At 42.1% G+C, this 24144-nt stretch overlaps 1 protein-coding gene across 2 annotated transcripts in view; it reads right to left on the bottom strand.

Annotated features, from left to right (window-relative positions):
* Nucleotides 1-20206, bottom strand: part of TGS1 (trimethylguanosine synthase 1) — a 29481-nt gene extending 9275 nt beyond the window's left edge. The window contains exons 1-12 of one of the 2 annotated variants that reach the window (XM_069854131.1): nucleotides 20108-20206; nucleotides 18494-18558; nucleotides 15637-15806; nucleotides 12914-13751; nucleotides 11381-11498; nucleotides 10365-10451; nucleotides 8805-8976; nucleotides 6970-7324; nucleotides 5883-6056; nucleotides 4782-4925; nucleotides 3338-3554; nucleotides 2214-2292 (exon numbers count right to left, since the gene is read on the bottom strand). In XM_069854131.1, coding sequence (XP_069710232.1) covers nucleotides 2214-2292; nucleotides 3338-3554; nucleotides 4782-4925; nucleotides 5883-6056; nucleotides 6970-7324; nucleotides 8805-8976; nucleotides 10365-10451; nucleotides 11381-11498; nucleotides 12914-13751; nucleotides 15637-15806; nucleotides 18494-18558; nucleotides 20108-20205 — 2517 coding nt within the window. In that variant the 5' untranslated portion in view covers nucleotide 20206. The remainder of the gene's footprint in view (nucleotides 1-2213; nucleotides 2293-3337; nucleotides 3555-4781; nucleotides 4926-5882; nucleotides 6057-6969; nucleotides 7325-8804; nucleotides 8977-10364; nucleotides 10452-11380; nucleotides 11499-12913; nucleotides 13752-15636; nucleotides 15807-18493; nucleotides 18559-20107) is intronic. The other variant, XM_069854132.1, reaches the window with a different exon arrangement.
* Between the last annotated feature and the right edge of the window lie 3938 nt (nucleotides 20207-24144).

Below are 24144 nucleotides of genomic sequence, written 5' to 3'. Positions count from 1 at the left end.
GAGATACACAGCCCTGTAAGTTTAGTAGCAGTAAATTCAGAAACTTTATTCATACAGCCAGAGTTGACGGCAAGCAAACCCATAAATCAGCCTCCTGTGGACCAGAGTATCCACTAAGGTTATGTTTGGGCTAATCATGTTTGACAATCCTCTGTCCGCACAGGATTAAGACTACATTTCCCTCAACACTGGACTAGAGTCACGTTCTCTTTCCCCACTCTCAGATCATCAAACTTCAGGGTTTTTTTTTCTTCCTTATACTGACACAATCTAGAGAAAGGCATGAGGAGCTGACTTCTCTTCCTCAGAGTAGCCCATAGCCTGGATGACTAAACTGAAGCAGACCTCCAGACATGCGCTTTTAACAACTAGGCTGTAACTACAAAGCCATGTTTTTCAGCAATAACAGTTATTTTTCAGCCATCTGTGTAAAGGCAAACCCATGGATGTACACCAAGGAACACTCAGAGCATATCAGCAATATTCAGAGTCCAACAGACCAAGATATAGAGGTGGAAAGACACCTAACCCAGCCACACGAAGGTGCCAAACTCTTCTACATGATTAGAAGAGCAACAAAGCTGGTAAAGGGACTGGAGAACAGGCCTTACGAGGAACAGCTGAGAGAGCTGGGGTTGTTTAGCCTGAAGAAGAGGAGGCTGAGGGGAGACCTCATTGCTCTCTACAAGTAGAGAGGAGGGTGCTGGCCTCTTCTCCCAAGTGACAGGGGACAGGACAAGAGGGAATGGCCTCAAGCTCCGCCAGGGGAAATTTAGGCTGGACATTAGGAAAAAATTCTTCACAGAAAGGGTCATTGGGCACTGGAACAGGCTGCCCAGGGAGGTGGTTGATTCCCCTTCCCTGGAGGTGTTCAAGGCACAGGTGGATGAGGTGCTAAGGGGCATGGTTTAGTGTTTGATAGGAATGGTTGGACTCGATGATCCAGTGGGTCTCTTCCAACCTGGTGATTCTGATTCTATGAGATGCAAGCCTGTGGATAGTGCTCTTAGATGCACTTGTGGGGGAATGTAAGTGAAATGTAGATGCTTTTGCTCATTTATAAAACCAGTAAAAAGTGCTCATGAGCAGAGCAGAAGCATGGTATGGTCATTCTTCATTGTGGGAACGAAACATTGGATAAAAAGCAGTGGTTAGAAGTTGAAACTAGAGAAATCTGCCTAAAACTAAGGTCCCTGTTCAAAGATTCATAAGCCACTGACATTTCCCCAGCATGAAACGCAAAATGCAACCAAATCATCACTTGCTGTACAAATGGTGCTGTGCGTAGCACAGGCTTATAGTGTGTTAATACTCAGGTCACACAAATTTCAGCCTATTTCTCAGGCCAGCCGTTTGCCACCTTTGTAACTTTGGAAGCCATCATGTGCTTGAGACCTTGCCTGTTCTAAATCAGACCCATGTTTTGGAAAAGCAGGAAATAATTCTGGGAAGTTCTGCAGCATTTTGCAGGTGAGAATATCTCACTGCTCTCTGCTTTGTAAAAAGCTACAAGACATAATTAGCATAGAAAATATACAGAGGAAACTAAACCAGACACTCAGGAGAATTGTTACAGTCATCTAGTAACTTAAAAAAAAATTCTAACAAAAATCTCTAACACAACCCTCCTCTACGCCCTGTGAAACAAATTGTGTGTTCATCAAGTTGGTGATGCATCTGTCTAATCACTGCAATGCAAGCAGCCCATAGGGAACCACATACTTGCGTGGGCAGCATTGGTATCACCTCTGGTGGCACATTTGTCTCTGACCTACTAATCAGTGATAGTAGTGACTTCAGGCTGTACAGTGATTTCCTCCTTCACAAATTGAAAGCCATGAAAAGTTTAGGACTCGGCACCTTAACAGATATTAAGACACAGTTAAAACATTTCTTTTCCCTTTTATAATGATGTATCCATCTGGTACTTAAAAAAAATCTGCTGGCTTTGAATCTTCTGTAAGAAGCTCCAAGCTGTCGTTTTATGAAGGGACAGTATTAAAATCATGGAAATAATTTACTACTCCTGTTTCTAAATATATCAAAAGTACTGCAAACAATAAATCACTTAATATAAGGTTCAAGGTTACAACACCCCCCCACCCTGCTTCATCTGAACAGACTTAAAAGTCTGAAGTTTGTGCTTATAATACTTATGTTTTAAGCCAGATGAGCTTTTTATAATTATAAAGCCCTTATCCAGTAAGTACCACCTGGTCAATGTCAGCATTCCGAGGTAGAAAATACACAATATTGTTGGTGATCTTCTTGGAGAGCCTGAAAATTTCAAACGTAGAAGCCAGTAAAGGAAAAAAACAAGAATGAAGAAAGAGAAATCGCTTTCTATTACTTTGTTTTGAAAGGATGCCCCAAATTCACTTACTATGCAATTAAATTATAGTTAGCCTACTGAGTGTGAGAGTTAGGCATTCTTCTGAAATGCAGAAATTAGTATTGTCTTAAATGCAGAAACTATTTCACAATTATTGCCATAGAAAGTAGAAAAAACCCCAACTCACTCTTAAAGACAATTTTACTGAACTACACAGAAGTAGTTGAGAAATTTTAATCTAGTTTATGGCTAGTACATTGGTTTGACACTGTTTTCTAATCCATTTTTGTGGAATCTCTCTCACATGCATACAAAGATTCCCTTACTTCTACAAATCTGATTAAATTTACCCAAAAAGGAAAAAATTGAGATTATTTTTGAGGAAAAAACTCACCATACTTCATATTTGATGAAACAATTATGTCAATACCTTCCCTGCTGAATGAATATTCAATATTGCTGTTAATAAGTTAGTATGTGATTTTATACATTAATATTTTGCTTGCACTCTGTGATTTCCCAAGTCATAGGCAGGTACTATGACTGAGAATAGTTTGAGTAAGACATTTAAAATAAGATATAATCAATTAAAAAGTAGAATTAGTGTCAAAGTAATTGCTCACGTACCTCATTATCACCTATATATACACATATCACAGCTATATGATTACTTCTGGTTATTTTAAACAAAATACAAAGGACTCAAAACTGCTGAATTAATGCTTTAAGAAGCTACTACAACTCTCTACAGTATTTTTTAAGAATAACTATGACTTTTTTTAAAGTTAAAAATAGCAAAAAATATTTAATTTTAGGTGCTTAAAGTCATATAGCTGAGGTTGGGGTAGAAGGACTAAACAAACATGGTACATCTGGGACTTCAGCTGCTGGTCATACCACCCCCAGTCAGCCAGCTGGATGTGCAAATCCCAAGTCAGAAGAGGGAGGAGAAAACTGCTCATAAACAAATGAAAATCACAATAATGTATAACTCTGAAAGGATATCCATCTGGGTAAATCATGGTTTGTATATCGAAGATGTCAGCAGTGGCATAGTTGGGCCCACCCCAGGGTGGGCTGAGGAACACCACATCTGCTTGCAGGTCAGCAGCCAGCACCATGAAGTCTCCGCACACGAATTCTATCTGATCCGCCACACCATACACCTCAGCATTGTTGCGCGCAAGACTGAGCTTCTCAGGATCAATATCAATAGCAATCACTGCAAACAATGCAAAGTGCAAACGCACAGGTTAACTGCGAATGTCATCAGACCAAAGGACCAGAATGAAGGTGTTCCTGTGCAACCACCAGATAAAGTCAGATCTGTAATTTACTGTTGTGCAGCAAGCAACTACTTCAGTTTTGCAGGGCATGGTAAACAGAGCTACAGCCCCTCAGAGGAGAAAGACGCGCCCTTGCATGCCAGGAGTAGAGATTCCAACAAGAGCAGAAATCATGCATTTACAAACGAGCAAGGAAAACCACACAGCCGAGACTGGGAAGGCCCAGCTGCTATTGCAAAGCTGGGAAGCCTTGACTTTCGGGCATCATTCATCTACTATCGTGACAATACTCCACCCCAGCTCAAGTAATGGACATGTAAGGCTGTATGCCTAAGACAAAGATGAGGTCCTTCTAACTTCAATTTTGTCAGGAGCCCAAACAGCTTAAACAACGTCAATTAAAAACTTAGTCTTCTCCTTTGTTCAAAATAAATATCTATCACGTGGGTGATTGAAAACAGAGTTGAAAAAAAAACCCAACACAGCACAAGACAGACAATAAAATGCCAGTCTGTAATCATAGAATTAAAATTTAGACATTAAATACAAAAGCTAGCTGAAGTTTAGAAAATATTTATATACTGGATCATAGCCTATCAAATTTAGTGCAGTACAAGCTACCATTTTACCAGTGTTTGATGAGTAGAGGAGTTATCAAGCAGTCAATGTTTTTCCAGAAAGCACTCTCATGATTCACTGCAGTGTCCTCAGCTGGCAACAGGAACTTACACTAATATTAAGTTATCATCACTTTTCTGTATTTGTTTCTGCTCACCCACAGGTGATCCTATTGAAGTGTTTTAAATACTATTAACATGTAACCTGCTTACGTAGTATAACAACTAGGAAAAACAGCAGCTCTGTGGCATGGCATCTCTGCAGTCTGACACTGCAAACACAACTCAGTCTTTACCTCCAGAGCATCCAATAGATTATTTACTATGCCATGTAAAATAACTCACTAGTACAACACAAATGCAACTCTGACTTAAAGCAGAAAAGCAGCTTTATAGGTCCTTTTTAAAAACAGAAAGCTTATGCGCAAGTCTGAAGCAAAAAAGCTTCTGTTGCTTCAGAAGCACTTAAAAAAAAATGCATGCACAAAGTTTTAGGGAAAATGATTGAAGACACAAAACAATGTGCTATACAAAACGCCTGCTTACCTCTTTTTGAGGTCAATGCAAACTGAATAGCGTTTCCTCCAACCCCACAGAATGCATCCACTATGATATCACAGTTGAATGACTGACTGACCCGGACAGCAATATGCTCAGCTATTTTCTCAGGAGTAACAGAAAACCAACCCTCTGCAAAGGAAAGGAAGGAAATCTAGTTTTGTTTCTTATTTCAAGGTCACTTAAGTAAAAACAACCAAACCCCTCACCCCCACAGCTGAACGTTTAGTGTTAATCCCAACAATTCTGGCTTAGCACATTCAGCCAGGAAAACATAGGCTTTGACGATGATAAATTCTGGGCAGTCCAGCAATTTGCTAAGAAAACAAAGTCTCACTGAAGCAAACTGATATGCCTGAATCTCAGCAGTGGCTTTGTCGAACCTGGTGCTGAGGATTCTGGCTTACCAAGGACAAATCCACTGACACAGCTACAAAAAACTATGCATCACAATTATGCTCTGTTACAAATAAAACTAGAAATACGTTCTCTCCTGTCTGACAGGTTATTTTCTCTACAACAAGATCTGCTCTGCCAAATAACATGCATGTTTCTGTGAGAAAGTACTAGAGGTGAATGAGGCTTACAAAACCAACAAACTCAATGTAAAAAAACCAATAAAACCAGTAATCCTGATTCCTCATTTACCTATAAATTGAAGATTTGGAAGTAATTTACGTGTAAACAGAAAAAAGTAACCCTGACAGTAACTGCAATAAGTCAGAGAAAACGTAACAAAACTAGATCCATCAGCATATTTTGAAGTTTCATAAAAGTAGTTAATAAAATAAAAGATACAGAAAAATGTCACTGAGTTTCACAGAAGTCCTGATAACACATCCTTTGGGTACAGTACAATCTTTGGTAGATGTCAGGACTAACACAAACAGGGATGTCCCAAGCTAGAAGTTCTACTGAAGTCCAAGATTTTTGTTTGCCTGCCCACTGAGGGACTGAATTTACTCAAAGGTGCAAATGCACACTCAGTAAAGCCCTTCTTATAAGAAAATCATTAATAAACTGCCAGAAGGGCCAATGGTCTGGGTACATCTCACACCATCAAGTCAGTGAACTCTGTACTAAACACACCTCTGTCTAGTTTAATTCCCTCATCGAACCGAGAGAACAGCCGGTAGCGTTGTGCCCAATACTTGGCCAACTCTGGATCAGCAGCAATCTCGGCAGGTATACCTCGCAGTGCAATTTTATTCCTTTTCCTCCTCTTTTTCTCCTTCTTCTTTGTAGTAATTTTTTCATCTACAACTGGAAGACACTGAAAAAGTTAACAATTACTGTTCTTGTAGGCTAGGAATATAATCACTAGAGTTAACATATAAAATGTTCAAGTTTATCAACACTGCTAAATGCCCTTTATTACAGTGTGTCAGATTACAAAGATAACTGGCTTAAGTTAAAAAAAAGTATTCTATATTTCAGGGGAACAGTGTTATCCGTCAGGTATCTGTCACAGTCCTAAAAATCATAGGATTTCACCCATTATTTAGGAATCTTAACAGGCTAGCTATCATCTTCAACTAATGGCAATAAACTACATAGCGAGCAAACACGTGGATCAGGGATCAACTTAATGCTTATACGTAAGTAATGAGTAAACTACAATATAGGCAAGAGCTTTACAGTAAAAATCTAACATAACTAAGTTACTGTGGGAAAGATTAAACTATAGGCAGAAACCTGAATAATCCTCTGGTTTCCTTTGTTTACAGTGTTACAGGAAGTTTCATACTATTGATGATCCTTTATTTTTTTTTCCTAGAAAGTAATTCAAACAACACACAGCACCCAAAGCTCAGCAATGTGTGTCAGAGAACCCAAAATCTGATGTTCTGTGCATTTACCTGAAGTAAATCACTCTCAAGGAAAAAATGGGTGTGAATTGGAGACCTGTAAGATCATGTCTAGGATCAAAAAGACTGTTACAGATAAACAATGGCTGTTTATTTATGAAGAAATACTGCCAATATTAAAAATAAGACTTGGATTCTGGTACTCCAGTAATAAGCTCCTTCCACTAGCACAGTTCTCAACTGGTCTCATGGACCAAAGGAGTTTCTTTGGATAAAAAGAATAAATAGATACCATACACCATTATATTTGGGAACGCAGTATTAAATTTCACTGCAAATTACTTCCCATTTATAGGAAACTGATGTACCTTGGCTGACTGTCTCTCTCTCTGGCTGGAGATAATCAGGAATATCCAGAGCCATTAGCTGCCGCCCACAGCCGTGCTCCTGCCTCCCCACATCCTGCTCATCGGGGCTGCTCACTGCCACATCCTGCACTACTTCTTCAAGGTTATTCCCTTCAGGCTCACAACTGGCCACACCGGAAGATGGTGGTGGGCTCTGGTTTTCAGCATTCAGTGTTGCAGTTTGTGTGGCAGTAGCTCTTTCCTGATCCTCTGAGTCACTATTCCAGGACGATGCCTCCACTTTACCCTGAGAGGAGGCTGAATGGGATGTGGCTTCCTCCCCAGGTTTATTAACCTGCTTTAGGAATGCCTCCACCTGCAATCATCAAATATCACAGATGATTAGAAAGGTGCTGTTAACCAGCAATAAATAGCACAGTTTAAAAGCATTAGAATTCAAAAGCACCTTGCCACGCATGCACTCTCAATCACACATATTTTGAAAAAAGTAAAATATCCACTTTCAAAAACATTCAGGAGGAAGTCCTTAATTCCTTCCCTTCTTACAACATTTTGAAGCAAGCTGTCTTTGGGAACCAGACTTTATCTACATGCAAAAGAGACACTCCACAAAATCAACTGATACAGACATGACATCATTCTTGAGTAATATCTGAAATAGTCAGACTGGCCGCAGCACAGGTGACAAAGACTACTACTTTTTAATTCACTATAATAACTTTCCTTAGATCTGCATTCAGAGAAGCTGTACTCTGCCTTGCAGGTTAGCATGAACAAGTAAAATTAACTTCATTCATTAGTTACCTTGTCTCCAAGATGTGCCAAATGGCGCATGTGCTAAAGGACTCTGCTGCACAGTAGAGAACTTAACAGTGCACCTTAACCAACATGCCGATGCTAGTCCAAACTCTTCAAAGCAGCACAAAGATGCTCACTTTTACATTAGGGCTGCTTTGAGCAGAGCTAGGTCTGGGGCTCATCTTCACCAGAAAGTCTGAGGAAATTTATAACTTTTTTTCCCCTATACATAATTAAAGTTGCCCTCAAACTATACTGGCTTCAGCTACAAGATGGCAATGGCCAAGCCTTCGATCAAAAATTATAGCAATGGGCTTAGAAGTTCAATACAATATGTGCTGCCACCACAAGAAAACAATGTTTTGTGCTCAGGTGTTAGGCAATGCCAAGCATCCGAGAAGGCAGCAAAGTAATACTGAAAATCTGAAGTAACAGATTTTAAAGAGACTTGACTAAGAAAACAAATCTGCAAAGAACAAGTTTTTCTATTCATTACTAATTTCTGAGTTATCAAAAAAAAATTAGGCTAAAGTTACAGATGAAAATAAATGCAGGTAAAGGTATAAGCAAAAAAGATAACAAATTATTAGAATACGGAGTTGCATAAAATACACTAATCTATACAAACGCTGTTCTCTCACTGTTGTAATGGCAGCACTAACAAAAGCCCTCAAAGGCATTTTAAAAGCAGAGATACTATAGAAAACTACACACACCTCTAAAAGAATGATGCACTCAGATGTCAGGAATGACTTTCACATAATGCTCACATTCCTCTTGACAGACTTTCACATTAAGCTTGCACTCCTCTTGACAGATTGCCAAGAATCCACCAATGCCTTTCCATATCCACCCTAATCTAAATACTCTTCACCTTAAGCAGGAAAACAAACAAACAAAAAAGAATAAAGAGCAGCAGACTGACACTTAGAAAAACCCCACCTACTCTGGGCAATTACTTTTTCATTCTCATTTCAACAAATGCTAAGGAAGCAGATCAATCTATGAATCACAGCAACGCTAACAATTAAACCTACCTTCCTCAAAGTTTTACTTTTTTTGCAAGACATTTCAGATTCCTCTATAAAGAATATGTGTGTGTTTTTGCTCTTCCTTGGTTTACGCATATCCAAGAATTTGGACTTCAGTTTTGCTTTTTCGTCCAAGTACTGCACACTTCGGTAGGTGAAATCTGGAATTCCATCATACCTGAAACAAAACAATAACATCAAAAAAAGGACTTAATGGGCTAATTTTGAGTCTGGAAGCTTCAACACAAATGCTGATGTCTACAGAAGGTGATTCAGAATAAATTATTTCTTTATGAGACATCTGCTACACTCTTAATACATGTCATTGGATGTAGCTGCAAAACAATGGACCTTAATGAAAACTTTAACATATTTTTATTTGAAAATCTTTACTCAAATTATTATTTTTTAATTTTTTTTTTCTTGTAGGAAGTTTATAACTTTAAGTGGGAACAATTTCCCAGACCAGCCTGAAGAGCAGGAAATGAAAATTGATTAACAGAATCATAGAATCACTAGCTTGGAAAAGACCCACAGGATCATTGAGTCCAACCATTCCTATTAAATACTAAACAATGCCCCTCGGCACTTCGTCCACCCGTCCCTTAAACACCTCCAGGCAAGGTGACTCAACCACCTCCCTGGGTAGCCTCTGCCAGTGCCCAATGACCCTTTCTGTGAAAAAGTTTTTCCTAATGTTCAGCCTAAACGTCCCCTGGCGGAGCTTGAGGCCATTCCCTCTTGTCCTGTCCCCTGTCACTTGGGAGAAGAGGCCAGCACCCTCCTCTCCACAACTTCCTTCTAGGTAGTTGTAGAGAGCAATGAGGTCTCCCCTTAGCCTCCTCTTCTCCAGGCTAAAGCATCTTTTTGGTGGTTGTAAAGAACCTCCAAAACAGCTACCTTCATCTGCTGGCAAATGCAATCCAAAAAAAAACAAAAGAAAAAAGACAGGCATTTCACTTAAATAGCTTTTACAAAGTAGGACAGAGATTGTCAACTACAAAACACACTCCTCTCTGAAACATATATACATGTACACATATAAATGTACTAAACAACAAGTATCTTGCAGAAAGCCTAGACCTAAGCCACCACAGTCCACCTGTGCCTTATGATGTTAATTCTACAGCACTGAACACCAGATCTTTAGGTTACATGACCAATGATGAAATATCACAGGTCAATAACCTGGCAAAACTTCATTAACGTAGCAAAATTTTAGTAGTCTAAAGTGACCTTATTTCCAACATGAAACAGCTATAAATACTTATTTAATCTTAAAACATACCTAATTTAGGTAGTTGACCAGTCACTTAACATCTACACAACTGCAAATACCTTATGAGTTACAATTCTGTTTCAAATACTTTTCTTCTTTAATTTGCATCTGTAACTTTGCATCTCTCTCTAGCCAAAGGACAACAGTTTTATGAAGAGCAAAGACTAATTTTAGGAATCATCCTCAAATGTTTACCAAAATGGAAATGGAGGTGAACAGTCTATTTGAATAATAACAAGAGAGCTGACTGGCTATGAAGAAACCCCGAGTTCCTTATGAGCAATTACTTTTGTCCTGTGCCACATTTGAAACCCAAAATAGAGCAGGTTTCCTCAGGATCTTCCATTGGGTTCTCATCCACGTCTAGTTCATGGCTAGAAAAAATGCAGATGACAAAGTTACTTACTGTAAAAGACTGCTCTTATTTTACAGATACATCACTAAAACTCACATAGTGAAAATATTTGAATGTGTTTCAGTCTTTCTACACATTGCTAATACCAAACAAGGCAAGTAACACCAGCCTATTCATATGCATGAGCATATACTTCTTTTTTTTTTAACCCAATTCAAGGGACCTATGTCCTTCTTCTGGTGTTATAATATTCTAACTATTCTGAATGACCTCTTAAAATATTTAATATCAAGCCCTACATGGAACTGGTGAAGACTGTATTTGTTCACCCTATTATCAAATTCATTCACCTATTATGTTGCCTATATCATCTATTATTAATGCTATGTCAAGAGCAAATCATTTAAACAAAACCAAAGCTGCAAGATTAGCAGATGATAATTCCAACCAGTCCTTCACCTTTGAGTGTGCAAATGTATTGGAGAGGCAAGAGCCATCCCATCATCTTTGAGATTACAAATTTTTTTGAAATAAAGAAATAAAGACTGTGACAAGGCAGAGACTAGCTATTTTAGCACTGAACACTTTACTGGCAGCGTACAATTCAGTTGAACAACACAAATTATTTACTACTGGTTTTGTGTTGTCTAAACTAATAAGACTTATCCAAGAAAGACGCCCTCTCGAGTTTAACAATCTTACATATTCCACTGGCACAAGAATAGTACCATCACCTTGCACAGTCACCAAGGCCCTACACTATTTTCATAGAACAACAGAAGAGAAGAAACATCCACTGCCTGTTGCCAGGTGAAGTGATAAGCAGCACAGGAAGATTGTTGTTTTGTACAAAGTTTTAACTCACAATCTCAATCAAATGGATAGTTATTAGGGGCTTCTGGACCTGGGCTTCTTGAGAAAAAAGCTTGTCTGAATTTCATTACTTGCCTTCTCTTGACTTTGGCAGGTCTGTATTCAGGAGGCTCTTCATCCTCATCTTCATCTTGGTTATGAAGCGGCAACTGTTCTTTGTCATTTGAATTCAAGCTACATGACCCCTGTGAACCTAAGAAAAAGACAGACAAGATCATATTTTCCTTCTGTATGAATTAATTCCTTATCTTTCTGTCCCCAAAGTATGTCTGCAGCTACAGTTAGGTTGTTTTACATAACTGAAACTGACAAATAAGACACAAGTCCCAAATAGACATATCTTTACCTGTCTGTCTTTGAGGGACAACATACCCACACAAGCTTCCAGTATTAGTTTCATTGCAGAGTTAATAATATTAAGCGGGACCAACTCTGAATTATTTCACCTCTCACACAAAAATAAATGTCTACAAGGTACAAATTCAACACAGTTTCTTCCTTGTTCATACATTTTGTTCCTATTTCATTAGCTACGCAAAGATATTCACATAAATCTAATAAGAGAATTTCAACACTCCTCTCACTTATTGTTGGAAAGGAGATTTTCCTTTTAACTCCCTCATTCCAACTCTACTGTGTGATCAAAATGGGACCACGCCTGCTTCTTCCTTCCTTAAAAAGCCACTAGCAGTGGACTTGGAGGTGTTCCCATCAAACTGAAGGCCTGAGCTGCTGACACTTAACTCATGCTTCATCTCTCCTCTACAGGAGGAGAAACGATACAACAATCAGGAAAGACACTACGCTGCCACTTACAGATAACGCTGGCAGGAAGAACCGGCAGGCAAACAAGAAGGTTCTCTCCTTTCTCTGCATGCTGAACTGGCTGGCAAAAAAGTCTCCAGCCTAGCCTTGTACCTTCGTCACAGAAGCTCCTCCAGTAGCATAAGGCACAGCCACTGGCTTTCACCATACTACTGCGTTACCCGGCACGTTCACCTGTTAGCACTTGCTGTGAACTTATGAAGTCGGAGTTGTAAAGCTGACTGCAGCCTAATTGATAACTTAATACTGGAAAGGACCTCTGACAGACATCTGGTCCACAGTATACCAAACCAAGAGTTTATTTTCCAAGTACGGCATTTTCAAACAGAAGACACCCTCCCCATCCCTAGAACTACCCTTTTCCCCTGAAAATCCGTTCTTAAAATTTGTCAGATTCATGAGAACATCAATCTGAGCTTTCATTCCTTTTAGACTATCAGCAAAAAATGACACACCAGCTGAATAATGCAGCTGCAACACCACTACTTACATAAATAAATACACACTAACAGTGCACTCTCATGACTTCAAGTAGCACATATGAGGACTTATGAAATACGTATTCTGTTAAAATCAATTCTGTCTGAAAAACACATTCAATATATAGGTTAGAGAGGAGAGAGATCATCCAGAGAAGCAGAAGGAAGAAAAAGAAATCAAGTATGCAATCATTCCACAAAATAACTTGACTGACTTCTTAAAAATGGCATAATAGAGATATGCCCCACCCTTTTTTTTTTTAACATACAGCCATCTACAGAGATATTCTGTATTTTGTATTACCTGACTGGTTAATAATTTTATTTTCACAAGACGTGCTCCTTTTCCTGGTTCCTCCATCACAGGGCTCCTTCTGGCTTTCACTGTCAGATGAATGATGCTCTTGAGGACCTTGGTGGGCTACTGTTGGAGCTGCACTGCTCTGCTCCACTTCCTCCAAATTCAGATTTAAATTACAAATCCCAGATATCACATCACTGTGGGGCTCAGCACTTGAAGGGAGTGTCCCTTCACTTCTGGTGTTAGAGGGAGACAGCACCAAACTTAGCCTTTCACTTGCATTAACCAAGTTCATTTCTCCTGAAAAACCCGTCTCCTGGATAACCCCATTAGCTTCCACATTATCATCATGTGAGCTCTCAGTAGTCCATCCTTGATTTGTCCAGTACCGAAACTGTTCCCAGTAATACCAGTACAGTTCACTATAATGCTGCTCCCACTCTTCCTTAGTGTTTGGACTATTCCAAGGCTCAGAGGCTGTTGTAGCCTCAGATGATGAGACCCCTTGATGCTTTTCCAGCCAGCTTTGCCAGAGAAGGCCCTCTCCATACTCACTCCAGTACTTCTCCCATTTTTCTTTAAGTTCGCTGGGTAAAGCCTCATTTGCAAGACCTTCTGAACTTTCACAGTACCCTTCACTTAGAACCTGGGGTTTGTTGCTCTTCTCATGGTGCTCTGTAGCTAGGGCTGGTTCACCAGAAATAGACTGGATATGACCACCACAAACTTGACCCAGAAATTCCTGCCCTGTTTCATCCTCACATTTTTGCTGTACCTCTTTTTTCTTCTTTTTCTTTTTCATAACCTTCACGTTACTCCTCTTTCTATGATTTTCTGTTGCCTAAAACATAATGAAAAAAACATACTTAAAAGTCCAAAACGTATGTGCAGTCTTTTCTCATCCTCTCTCCAAGCACACTTCTCTTTCCATTGTAACCCTCCCTCTCACTGCAACCCTGCTGTTAGCTTTGTCCCCATGAAAGGCTGTAGGGTTTATGGGTCTGATAGGGCCCCACTGCATAACCTTGGCTGACATCTCTGAGAAGTTGTGAGAAAGAGCTGTGAGTCTACAGAAAGATGCACACAAAAAAACAAAGGCAGAATTTACAGACAGAAAGTGGGGCTGCTGGAAGGAAAGTCATTAGTAGCTCAAGGATTCAGAAGGAGAGATATCAACATGAAACACTACAGAACCCTTACACAAAATTGGTCAGTAACTAAGGGGTCACTGAGTTGAGCTCAACAGTAAAACAGTATCTCAGTAACATCAAGGACCTGTTTTAGGGCATCATGGAGGCTCCCCCTTACTGTCACCTGGTATCAACCTGGCCAGCAAACACTGTTCACTAGGGTAGTGAACATCTAACACTCAGCTTAACAGAAGGTTAAATCCTTGCTATCTCTGAGTCCTCTAAACAAAAAAAGCATCACTTCATACTCATAAGCTCTGCACATCCTGCAGCTGAATCTCTGTATGACTAAGACATTGACCCAAGAGAGGGATGTAATATCCTTCCCATCCCAAACTGATCTCCAAGTTGACTAACAGAAACACAAGAAAGCAGCCTCCTCTCCAAGAAAGTGGGACTTTAATTTGTGCAATACCACCGTTTCACTTGTTACAACAAGCTCAGATTACTACAATTGCCTACTGGAACAAATTTTTTCATAAATTTTTTCTTCCAAATTTTTTCATAAATTGCCAAATTAAGTTTGACAGGTAAAAAGGGCTACAATATGCATGTGCAAAAGATTGACATGTACAGATGCTAGTCCCTATGTCCCATCAGATGCAATTCCTAGTTTTGCTGCACTGAAAATGAATAAAGGTGGACTATAAACAAGTTAGGTTCAAAGAACCAGCATTAATCTTTCATCCAAATCCCTCATAATGTCATGTTAATACATGCAGCGCAAAGCACAGTGCTTACCAATAATCTAGTAAAAACATGCATCATTTTCTCATTCCACTTATCTGCAGTATTAGTAAATAGCAACAAAAAATTGCATGTACACTTTGGGCTTGAAGTCAGATGTCTGTAAGGTCTATTTACATGTCAGGAATTAAAATCACATACAAGACTCTCCTGTTTATTTACAAATTAATCAGGTCAGAACCATAGAGTACTCTGCACAGAAGTACTCTCTCACTGCCAGGGAGGTCTATATACCATAAAGCAGACATTATGGATAACCCATTGTCTTTTTCTCATCTGTGAACAACTTTAGTCTTCCTCTAAAGCCCAGACGGTCCCCATGGGAGACAGCGCACCCAAGTCTCTCTCCTACACTTTGGAACAGCCCAGCTTTATCAGCTGCAAGGGAGATCTGAGAAACTAGCTTTTTACGTTATTATCTAAAGCTAAATGGTTGAAGCAGAAGATGTGAACACACACGCTCAGATTGGACTGTACAAGTTGTCCTGATGCAGAGCATCAATATTAACCACAGCTGTTTTAAACTAGCTCTCTCTAGTGGCAAAACGAATATAGATATGAAAGCATAAAGCACAGTCCGGCTGTTTAGTAAAACCAGCAGGCAGATATAAAAACTGCACAAGTCATGGTGCTGTATATTGTTACAAGTACGTAAACGGCAGGCTGGTTAAAGCCTACTGTGATGCATTTCCATGAACTGCAGCCTCAAAAATCACTGTGGAGCAGACACTCTGCTTTGGATCTGGAAATACAGAGTAAACAGAAGAAATAAAGCAGATAAAGATTTACCACAAAGTCCTTGTGGGCTGACTGCCCACCAAACTGAAGAGGCAATCCCATACTCTTCATAAGCTCAGCCTCCGAATCCAGTTCGACTTCTTCCAGGTCCAGAGCATTAGTATCCACCTTTAATGTCACATTGGTACAATGTTTCTCCTCCTCAGATGCCTGCTCCTCTCCTATTAACAAATTACATTAAGTGAAAATAATCTGATACCACAACACAAGAGAAAAGCCTACAAAAATTAGGAGAACTGCCTCTTAACTTCATTTCCCATTTAAATTTTTCATTGTAAGCATCTTATTTTCTGCATAACTAACAGTAGGAACCAAAATCTGACTTTTGACAGCCAAAACATTGCTGGCTGGGACAGAGTCAACTTTCCTCGCATCAGCTGCTATGGTGCTGTGTTTTGGATAGAAGACTGGGGATAACATACCAATGTTTTGGTTATTGCTGAGCAGTGCTTGTATAACATCATACCCTTCCCTCTTCCCCACTCTGCCCTCCATAGCAAGTAGGCTGGTGTGGGCAAGACATCGGGAGGGGATACAGGTGGGATGGCTGATCCAAACTGTCTGAAGTCAATACCATACAACGTGAGGCTCAGCAGTAAAAACTGGAGTATGGGCTGTGGGTGCTTGGGGTCAAGTCACCACAAATATTCACCTCAATAACTTGCAGAGCACAATAAAACAGTGTCCAGCAAACAACAGAAAAAATGTTATTAGGAAAAGAAAATACTTTACAGGATTCCTTTTGGCATGAATCAAGCTTAAAATACAAGAAACTGCTGGGTTTGTTACAAATCTTTCAAAAACACACTAAAAAAAAAAATATGATTTTACAAAAATGTAATGTGTTAACTACAAAACATACTTATCTCAGAAATAACTGATCAACTATCAAAACACTGTTTGCATCTCTATCAAATTTTTAAGCAATATCATACGTATGTGAAAGGACTAATACCACTGAGAAAGAAGACGCTGTACTGACAGAACTTAAGAAATACTAAAGCTCTTCACACAGCTAATAAAACTGAAAATTTGAAGATCTACTTCGTTTGGTCATATTTCTTACTGACATATTATCAAACAGTACATCCGTTTTTAACTGATTACTCTCACAATTCAGTCACACACGCATGCACAAAAACATGGTTTACATCCTTGTTCGCTCCATTCACACTGCCTCCATCTAACCTGCGCTATTCATTCACAGCTTTTAAGGACACTCCTTTCTGTTTGGACTTCTTACTTTCAAATTAAGCTATTATATGTTGCTGGTGTTAGCAAAATAATTATGTTCAGACTGGCACATGTGTGGAATTTGGGAGGATGGAGCAAGAGACTAGTGCTGAATTTGCCAGAGCAAACACCATGACTGTTCCTAAAATACAAGGAAATAGGGAGAGACTTACTCCTCTGGTCCTCCTCCTATGACTCCTCAATGTACATGCAAATCATAATTTTCACTATTAGAGAGAGTGCTTCTCTACTTCTGGTCAAGCAGATTATCGCAGAATCATAGAATGGTTTGGGTTGGAAGGGACCTTAAAGATCATCTAGTTCCAACCCCCCTGCCATGGGCAGGGACACCTCCCACTGCACCAGGCTGCCCAAGGCCCCATCCAACTTGGCCTTGAACACCTCCAGGAATGAGGCAGCCACAGCTTCCCTGGGCAACCTGTGCTAGCACCTCACCATCCTCATTAGGAAGAATTTCTTCCTAATGTCTAATCTAAATCTTACCCCTTCCAATTTAAAGCCATTCTCCCTCATCCTATCACTATACGCTCTTGTAAAAAGTCCCTCCCCAGCCTTCTTGTAGCATCTTAAGGTACTGAAAGGTCGCTATAAATTCTCCTGGGAGCCTTCTCTTCTCCAGGCTGAACAGCACCAACTCCCTCAGTCTGTCCTCGTAACAGAGGTGCCCCAGCCCTCTGATCATCTGTGGTCCTCCTTTGGACCCATTCCAACAGTTCCATATCCTTCTTATGTCTGGGATTCCAGAACTGGACACAGTACTGCAGGTGGGGTCTCATCAGTGAGGAGCAGAGGGGCAGAATCACCTCCCTCAACCTGCTGGCCACGCTTCTTTTGATGTGGTCCAGGATTCAGTTGGCTGCCTGGGCTGTGAGCGCACATTGCTGACTCATGTCGAGCTTATCATCAATCATCAACCCCAAGTCCTTCTCTGCAGGGCTGCTCTCAATCTCCTCGTCCCCCATCCTGTACTGAAATTGCAGACTGCCCTAACTCAGGTGTATGACCCTGCACTTGGCCTTGTTGAGCCCCATGACATTCAAACAGGCCCACTTCTCCAGCTTGTCTAGGTCCCTCTGGATGACATCCCGTTCTTCTGGCGTGACAACTGCACCACTCCGCTTGGTGTCACCTACAAACTTGCTGAGACCTTGCTGTCTATATTGTTGATGAAAAAGTTAAACAGCAGAGGCAGCAGAACAGCATTACTCCCAGGCAAACATCTAGGATTTGCTGGCCCTCCATTACATGGTTAATTTTGAGCTAGGGAAATTGAAATTATGATTTCAGAGCAGGTCAGGCACTTGTGAGCTGATCAGCTCTGTGCACCACATGGAGATTATGTGATCTGGTAAGTCTGTGTGAACAGGAATAAGAATCACACCTGGTTTGACACAAAAATTCCACATCAAGATTACAGTAACTTGAAAATTATACAAGTGCTAAGTTATCATTCACATCCATAGCCGTAACAGAAATACTGAAAAAGAAACCAGAAAGAACAAAACTTTGGGTTAGCATTTATACAGTCCTACTGTACCTTAAATAAACACATTTCAAGTATAACTGCACATCATATCACGTTTTACTACCTTACCTGTACTGTCATTGTCATCTTTGACATAAAATCCTTTTAATCCCAGTTTATACAATTTTCGATCTCTGTAAAAAGGAAGAGATATATTAATGCAAAAGATCACCATTAGAACAATTATTTTCACAGTAAAAACAACCACTTGGTGAAAAAATCTCTCCAGGAATGTGATAAGAGCTCCCATTGCCAGAGGTTTCAAGATATGATTGGACAAGGTGCTAGATAACCTCATCCAGGCTCCCTTTCCCACCAAATGCTGGCTGAAGTGATCTTTCAAGGTTCCTTCCCCTCTGGGCTGCTTTGTGATTCTAAACATACGAAGCAAAGAAAAATATAACAAGGAACTATTAAAAAATATAAGACAAGGAACTACTAGAGAGACTCCAGCGGAGGGCCATGAAGGCAATTAGGGGACTGGAGCATCTCTTATGAAGAGAGGGTGAGAGACCTGGGTCTGTTCAGCCTGGAAAAGACCATGGGGAGAATCTTATTAATGCTCATACCTAAAGGGTGAGCGTCAAGAGGATGGGGCCAAACTCTTCAGTGGTGCCCAGCAACAGAACAAGGGGCAATGAGCACAAACTGAAACGCAGGAAGTTCCACTTGAACATGAGGAAAAACTTCTTCACTGTGAGGGTGATGGAACACTAGAACATAAGCTGCCCAGGGAAGCTGTGGGGTCTCTGGCTCTGGAGATAATTCAAAATCCTCCTAGATATGTTCCTGGGCCACTTGCTGTAGGTGAACATACTTTAGCAGTGGGGTTTGACTAGAGGATTGGGAAGGGGCTGTTTACAAGGGCATGTGGTGATAGGACTAGGGGCAACGGGTATAAACCAGAGAGGGGCAGATTTAGACTAGACATAATCAGGTATTTCTTCACAATGAGGGTAGTGAGGCCCTGGCACAGGTTGCCCAGGAAAGCTGTGGCTGCCCCATCCCTGGAGGTGTTCAAGGTCAGGTTATACGGGGTCTTGGGCAGCCTGGTGTGGTGGGAGGTGGGTTGTAACTGGATGATCTGTAAGGTCCCTTTCAACCCCAACTATTCTATGATTCTTAGATCTCCAGAGCTCCCTTCTAACCCCAGTCACCCTGTGATTACGTGATATGAAAAAAAGCAGCACTTTAAAGCCTGACATGAAAAGCCTACACGAGAGATGTTCAGGAAAAAATGCTGCTACAGAGTACCCGAGAATTACATTTTTGGCCCACAAACCATCTTGTTTAAGCGTTTTAGTCCAAAACTGCAACTACTTCAGCCACCATCGAACGCTGGAAGCGCCTCATTTCTGCAAGCGCCTTCGGTAACCACCACCGACCACGTTAACATCAACGGCTCGGCTGACAGCCACAACCTCCCCTCCCGAGTCACACAGCCCGGGAAGAGCACCTCTCACCCCCCGCCCCGCCAGGATCCCCGCCTCGGGGAGGCTCCGAGTCCCTCCACGCCCGTTTCGGGAGAGAACGGGAAAGGAGACGGAGGGCGCCCGGCCTCGGAAGAACGGGAGAGCGCTGCCGGGCCCCATGCGGCCCGCAGGGACCCTTCAGTAAACAACGCAGCCCACGGGGAGCCTCGGCGACCCTCCGCCCGTCCCCGCGCTGTCCCCGCGCACTCACTCGACGAAGGCGCGGGAGCAGAGGCAGAGGATGCCGCAGGCCGGCCCCGCGCGCAGCACCAGCTCCGCCACCATCCGCCCCCGCGGGTCCGGAGCCATCGCCGCCCGCACTGCCTTCCGCCGGAAGTGCCGCCCACGGGACCGCCCGGCACCGCCCACCCGACGGCGAGGGGCGGTGCGAGCCAGCCGAGCGGAGCCGAATAGAGCCGAGCGGAGCCGAATAGAGCCGAGCGGAGCCGAGCAGAGCCGAGTAGGGATGAGCAAAGCCGAGCAGAGATGAATAGAGCCGAGCAGAGCTCCGAGCCGAGCAGAGCCGAATAGAGCCGAGCGGAGCCGAATAGAGCCGAGCAGAGCCGAATGGAGCCGAATAGAGCCGAATAGAGCCGAGCAGAGATGAATAGAGCCGAGCAGAGCTCCGAGCCGAATAGAGCCGAGCGGAGCCGAGCGGAGCCGAGCAGGGATGAGCAAAGCCGAATGGAGCCGAATAGAGCCGAGCGGAGCCGAGTAGGGATGAGCAAAGCCGAATGGAGCCGAATAGAGCCGAGCAGAGCTCCGAGCCGAGCAGAGCCGAGCTCCGAGCTGAGCCCAATAGAGCTGGGAAGAGCTGAGCTGAGCCAAGCAGAGCCGAATAGAGCCGAGCGGGGCCGAATAGAGCCGAGCAGAGCTCCAAGCCAAAAAGAGCCGAGCTGAGCTCTGAGCCGAGCTCCGAGATGAGCCGAATAGAGCTGAGCCTTGAGTCCTGAGCCGAGCCCGGCCTGCTTGGCTGGGACCGTGAAGGGGCCTTCGCTAAAGGAGCAGCCGCTGCCCTGGGGCGGAGGGTTCAGCTTCTCACACCGAAAATGCCGGCAAATAAACGCTCTAAGACTCAGTTGGAAGTTCTAGACACTAAGTTCTAGACACTAAGCATCCTTTATCAGGCCTGGGCAACACGAGGGAGCAACCTCCATCAGTGTCGTGCGACGGGACAGGAGCCGGTTACAGAGTGTATTTCCCACTCACATGCACATGGATAATTTCCCCCAGAAATCTTATGCATATTCTATTACTTTCCAAGTTCTAATTTTAATGTTATGAAACTTCCCAACAGACAAAACTCTTGCTAAGTAGGAGCTGGCTCCAGCTTTCTGCCTGACCTTGGATGCGAGATAGCAAGAAACTCCAAACAGAAGTGATTACAGAAAAGAAGGCATCTGCTCAGCACGGATCATAGAATTATAGAATCATAGAATCATAGAATAACCAAGTTGGAAGAGACCCACCGGATCATCGAGTCCAACCATTCCTATCAAACACTAAACCATGCCCCTTAGCACCCCGTCCACCCGTGCCTTAAACACCTCCAGGGAAGGTGAATCAACCACCTCCCTGGGCAGCCTGTTCCAGTGCCCAATGACCCTTTCTGTGAAGAATTTTTTCCTAATGTCCAGCCTAAACCTCCCCTGGCGGAGCTTGAGGCCATTCCCTCTTGTCCTGTCCCCTGTCACTTGGGAGAAGAGGCCAGCACCCTCCTCTCTACAACCTCCTTTCAGGTAGTTATAGAGAGCAATGAGGTCTCCCCTCAGCCTCCTCTTCTCCAGGCTGAACAACCCCAGCTCTCTCAGCCGTTCCTCATAAGACCTGCTCTCCAGCCCCCTCATCAGCTTTGTTGCTGTTCTCTGGACTCGCTCCAGAGCCTCAACATCCTTCTTGTGGTGAGGGGCCCAGAACTGAACACAGTATTCGAGGAGCGGTCTCACCAGTGCCGAGTACAGAGGGAGAATAACCTCCCTGGACCTGCTGGTCATCATACTTCACAGAAGACATTATCATCTTCAAAGAATGAACAGTGTCTGGAAAATAAAACACTGTCTAAAAGAAAACATGCTATCAGAGAAAAAACATGCTATCAAGAGGGATGTTCTGTCTAACTTTCAGAAAACCACAACCGCTTAGACTAAACTTAACCTAAGCTTAAATCAAAATAAAATCACTTTTTGTAATAGTAACTAGTTCTTGTATCAAATCTGGCACCCTCCTTATGCCTTGGGCCTGCAGAGAAGCTGGGCTGGGCTTGGCCTTTGAGAGCTGTAGTTGGGGCTGCCAGTGCAAGAGCAGCCATAGTTAGATGTCTTCTTGCGCTCTCGGTGACTCCCTGTGAGGAATATTTGCGTGTTGATGATGTTCAGAGTCAGAAGAAAGGAGGGGAGGAAAGGAGGTGGCAACAAAAATCTGCAACAAAAGATATCACAGCAAAACTTTGGCAAAACTGGGAGTGGGAAACGGGAGTGGTAAGCCTGAGCAAAACGTTTTGGAGTAGTGAGTGGAGCAGAAGCAATAGGACTTGAAATGGGGAGAAGGTGGGGATGGGGCAGACGGAGTTGAAATGAAAACAAAGTGTGGTGAGCAAAGGGGCCTGGGACAAGGCAGAGCAAGGTGGGAGTGAGGCATTGGAGGCAGCAGTTGGGTGGGGAGTAAGGAAGACATTGGGAAGCAGCCATGTGTGATACAGCACAGTGATACAGGTTAACTGTGTTTTGCCCTGTCCTTTCTTTCCTGGGAGTCTTGTTTCAAGCAGTGGATAAAATATAACCTGGGAGAACTCATTTGGGAGACCTGCTGACCTGTTTTGAGAGCTGGAAGGTGTTCAGAAAAGGAGGCTAGTAGGAGAGCAGGGGAAGTGCGGTGTTGACGAGACCATGGGGTTCTGCCCTGCAGAATCAAATTTTATCCTTGCCTCCACTGCAGAGGCTTTATATGATGATGCAGAAGGTCTGAAAGATTTTCTGCATAAAGCACCGAGTGATGGACTATTCAGCTCTACTTAGATTATTCAGAGTGTATCTATAAAATGCATGAAATCCATGAGTCTGAAGACAAAGCTTTCCTGGACATCACCAAGACAGTATTTCTCAGATAATAGTTATGGACTTTCTGATCTCTTCTTACCTGCTAGCCTTCCTGCTGGGCACTGAGTAATACAAAAAGTGTATCATACATGCCTTCCCTGTTTTCAAGCCCCCTGCAAGATGTTTCCTTTTGACAAGCTGGGACACCAGGCTTTATGTTGGCTACATTGAATGCATAATATGCTGTGTGATTTGTCTGTTGGACCATCTTGTTCTGTTTGCATCATCACGGTTCAGGAAATAAGGCTGCACAGCCTCATGAGGATGCAAGATGTCCTCAGGATTTGTAGGACATCTTGTGGGAAATCCACAAAGGAGAGTTTAGAGGCAGAAGGACTGACTGTTCAGGTGACAGTACCATCCAACAACAAATTCATTCTGCTCACCAACAAAACTAATTACATCCTCAATCATACACCACCTTACATCTGATACAACTAAATATATTATATTACATCGTTAATCAGTACTAGTATACCTATCACTACTGTAATTAAATACTTCAGAAATACAGGGAAATGCTACACCAGTTCTAGCACTTGTAGTGGTGTAGCTCCATTGGCAATTAGGATGCTACATCACCTTCATATTTCAAAACTGGAAAAGCAGTAAAATAAAAATGCTTCAACACAAATTATTTAGCAACAACCATGTACTGAGTGTTTAAATGTTGAACTGTGAATTGCAAAACATTTTGAGTATTAGTATACTCATTTTCTTAAAGAAGCAATACTACATTTCAAGTGAAATGCAGAGAATACTTTCATAGAAGAACAAAATAGTTGTTTTTTTATAATATCCAAGCCTGATATCCTGCAGCCTCCAAGGACAAGCCACCAGCAGGCAAGGCTAGATGTACCATTCCCCAGCCATGTGCAACTGATGACATATGGCCTGTTTAGTAAGGAAGTGGTTTTTGGCTCATGCTAATTATAGTTTTCCCCTGGGCTTATCATGTAGCAATGAATTGCACCTGCTTATCAGCTGTTTCAAGAAATTTCACAGAACCACAGAATGGTCACAGTCGGAAGGGACTTTTGGAGATCATCTGGTTCAATCCCCTGCTAAAGCAGGTTTACCTACAGCAGGTTGCACAGGAATATGTTCGGGTGGGTTTTGAATATCTCCAGAAAAGTCGCCTTTTTCATTTTGA

The sequence above is a fragment of the Phaenicophaeus curvirostris genome, chromosome 3, assembly GCF_032191515.1.
Source record: "Phaenicophaeus curvirostris isolate KB17595 chromosome 3, BPBGC_Pcur_1.0, whole genome shotgun sequence".
NCBI lineage: Eukaryota > Metazoa > Chordata > Aves > Cuculiformes > Cuculidae > Phaenicophaeus > Phaenicophaeus curvirostris.
Note: the sequence above shows the minus strand (reverse complement) of the source record. Positions and strands in the feature narration are given on the sequence as shown.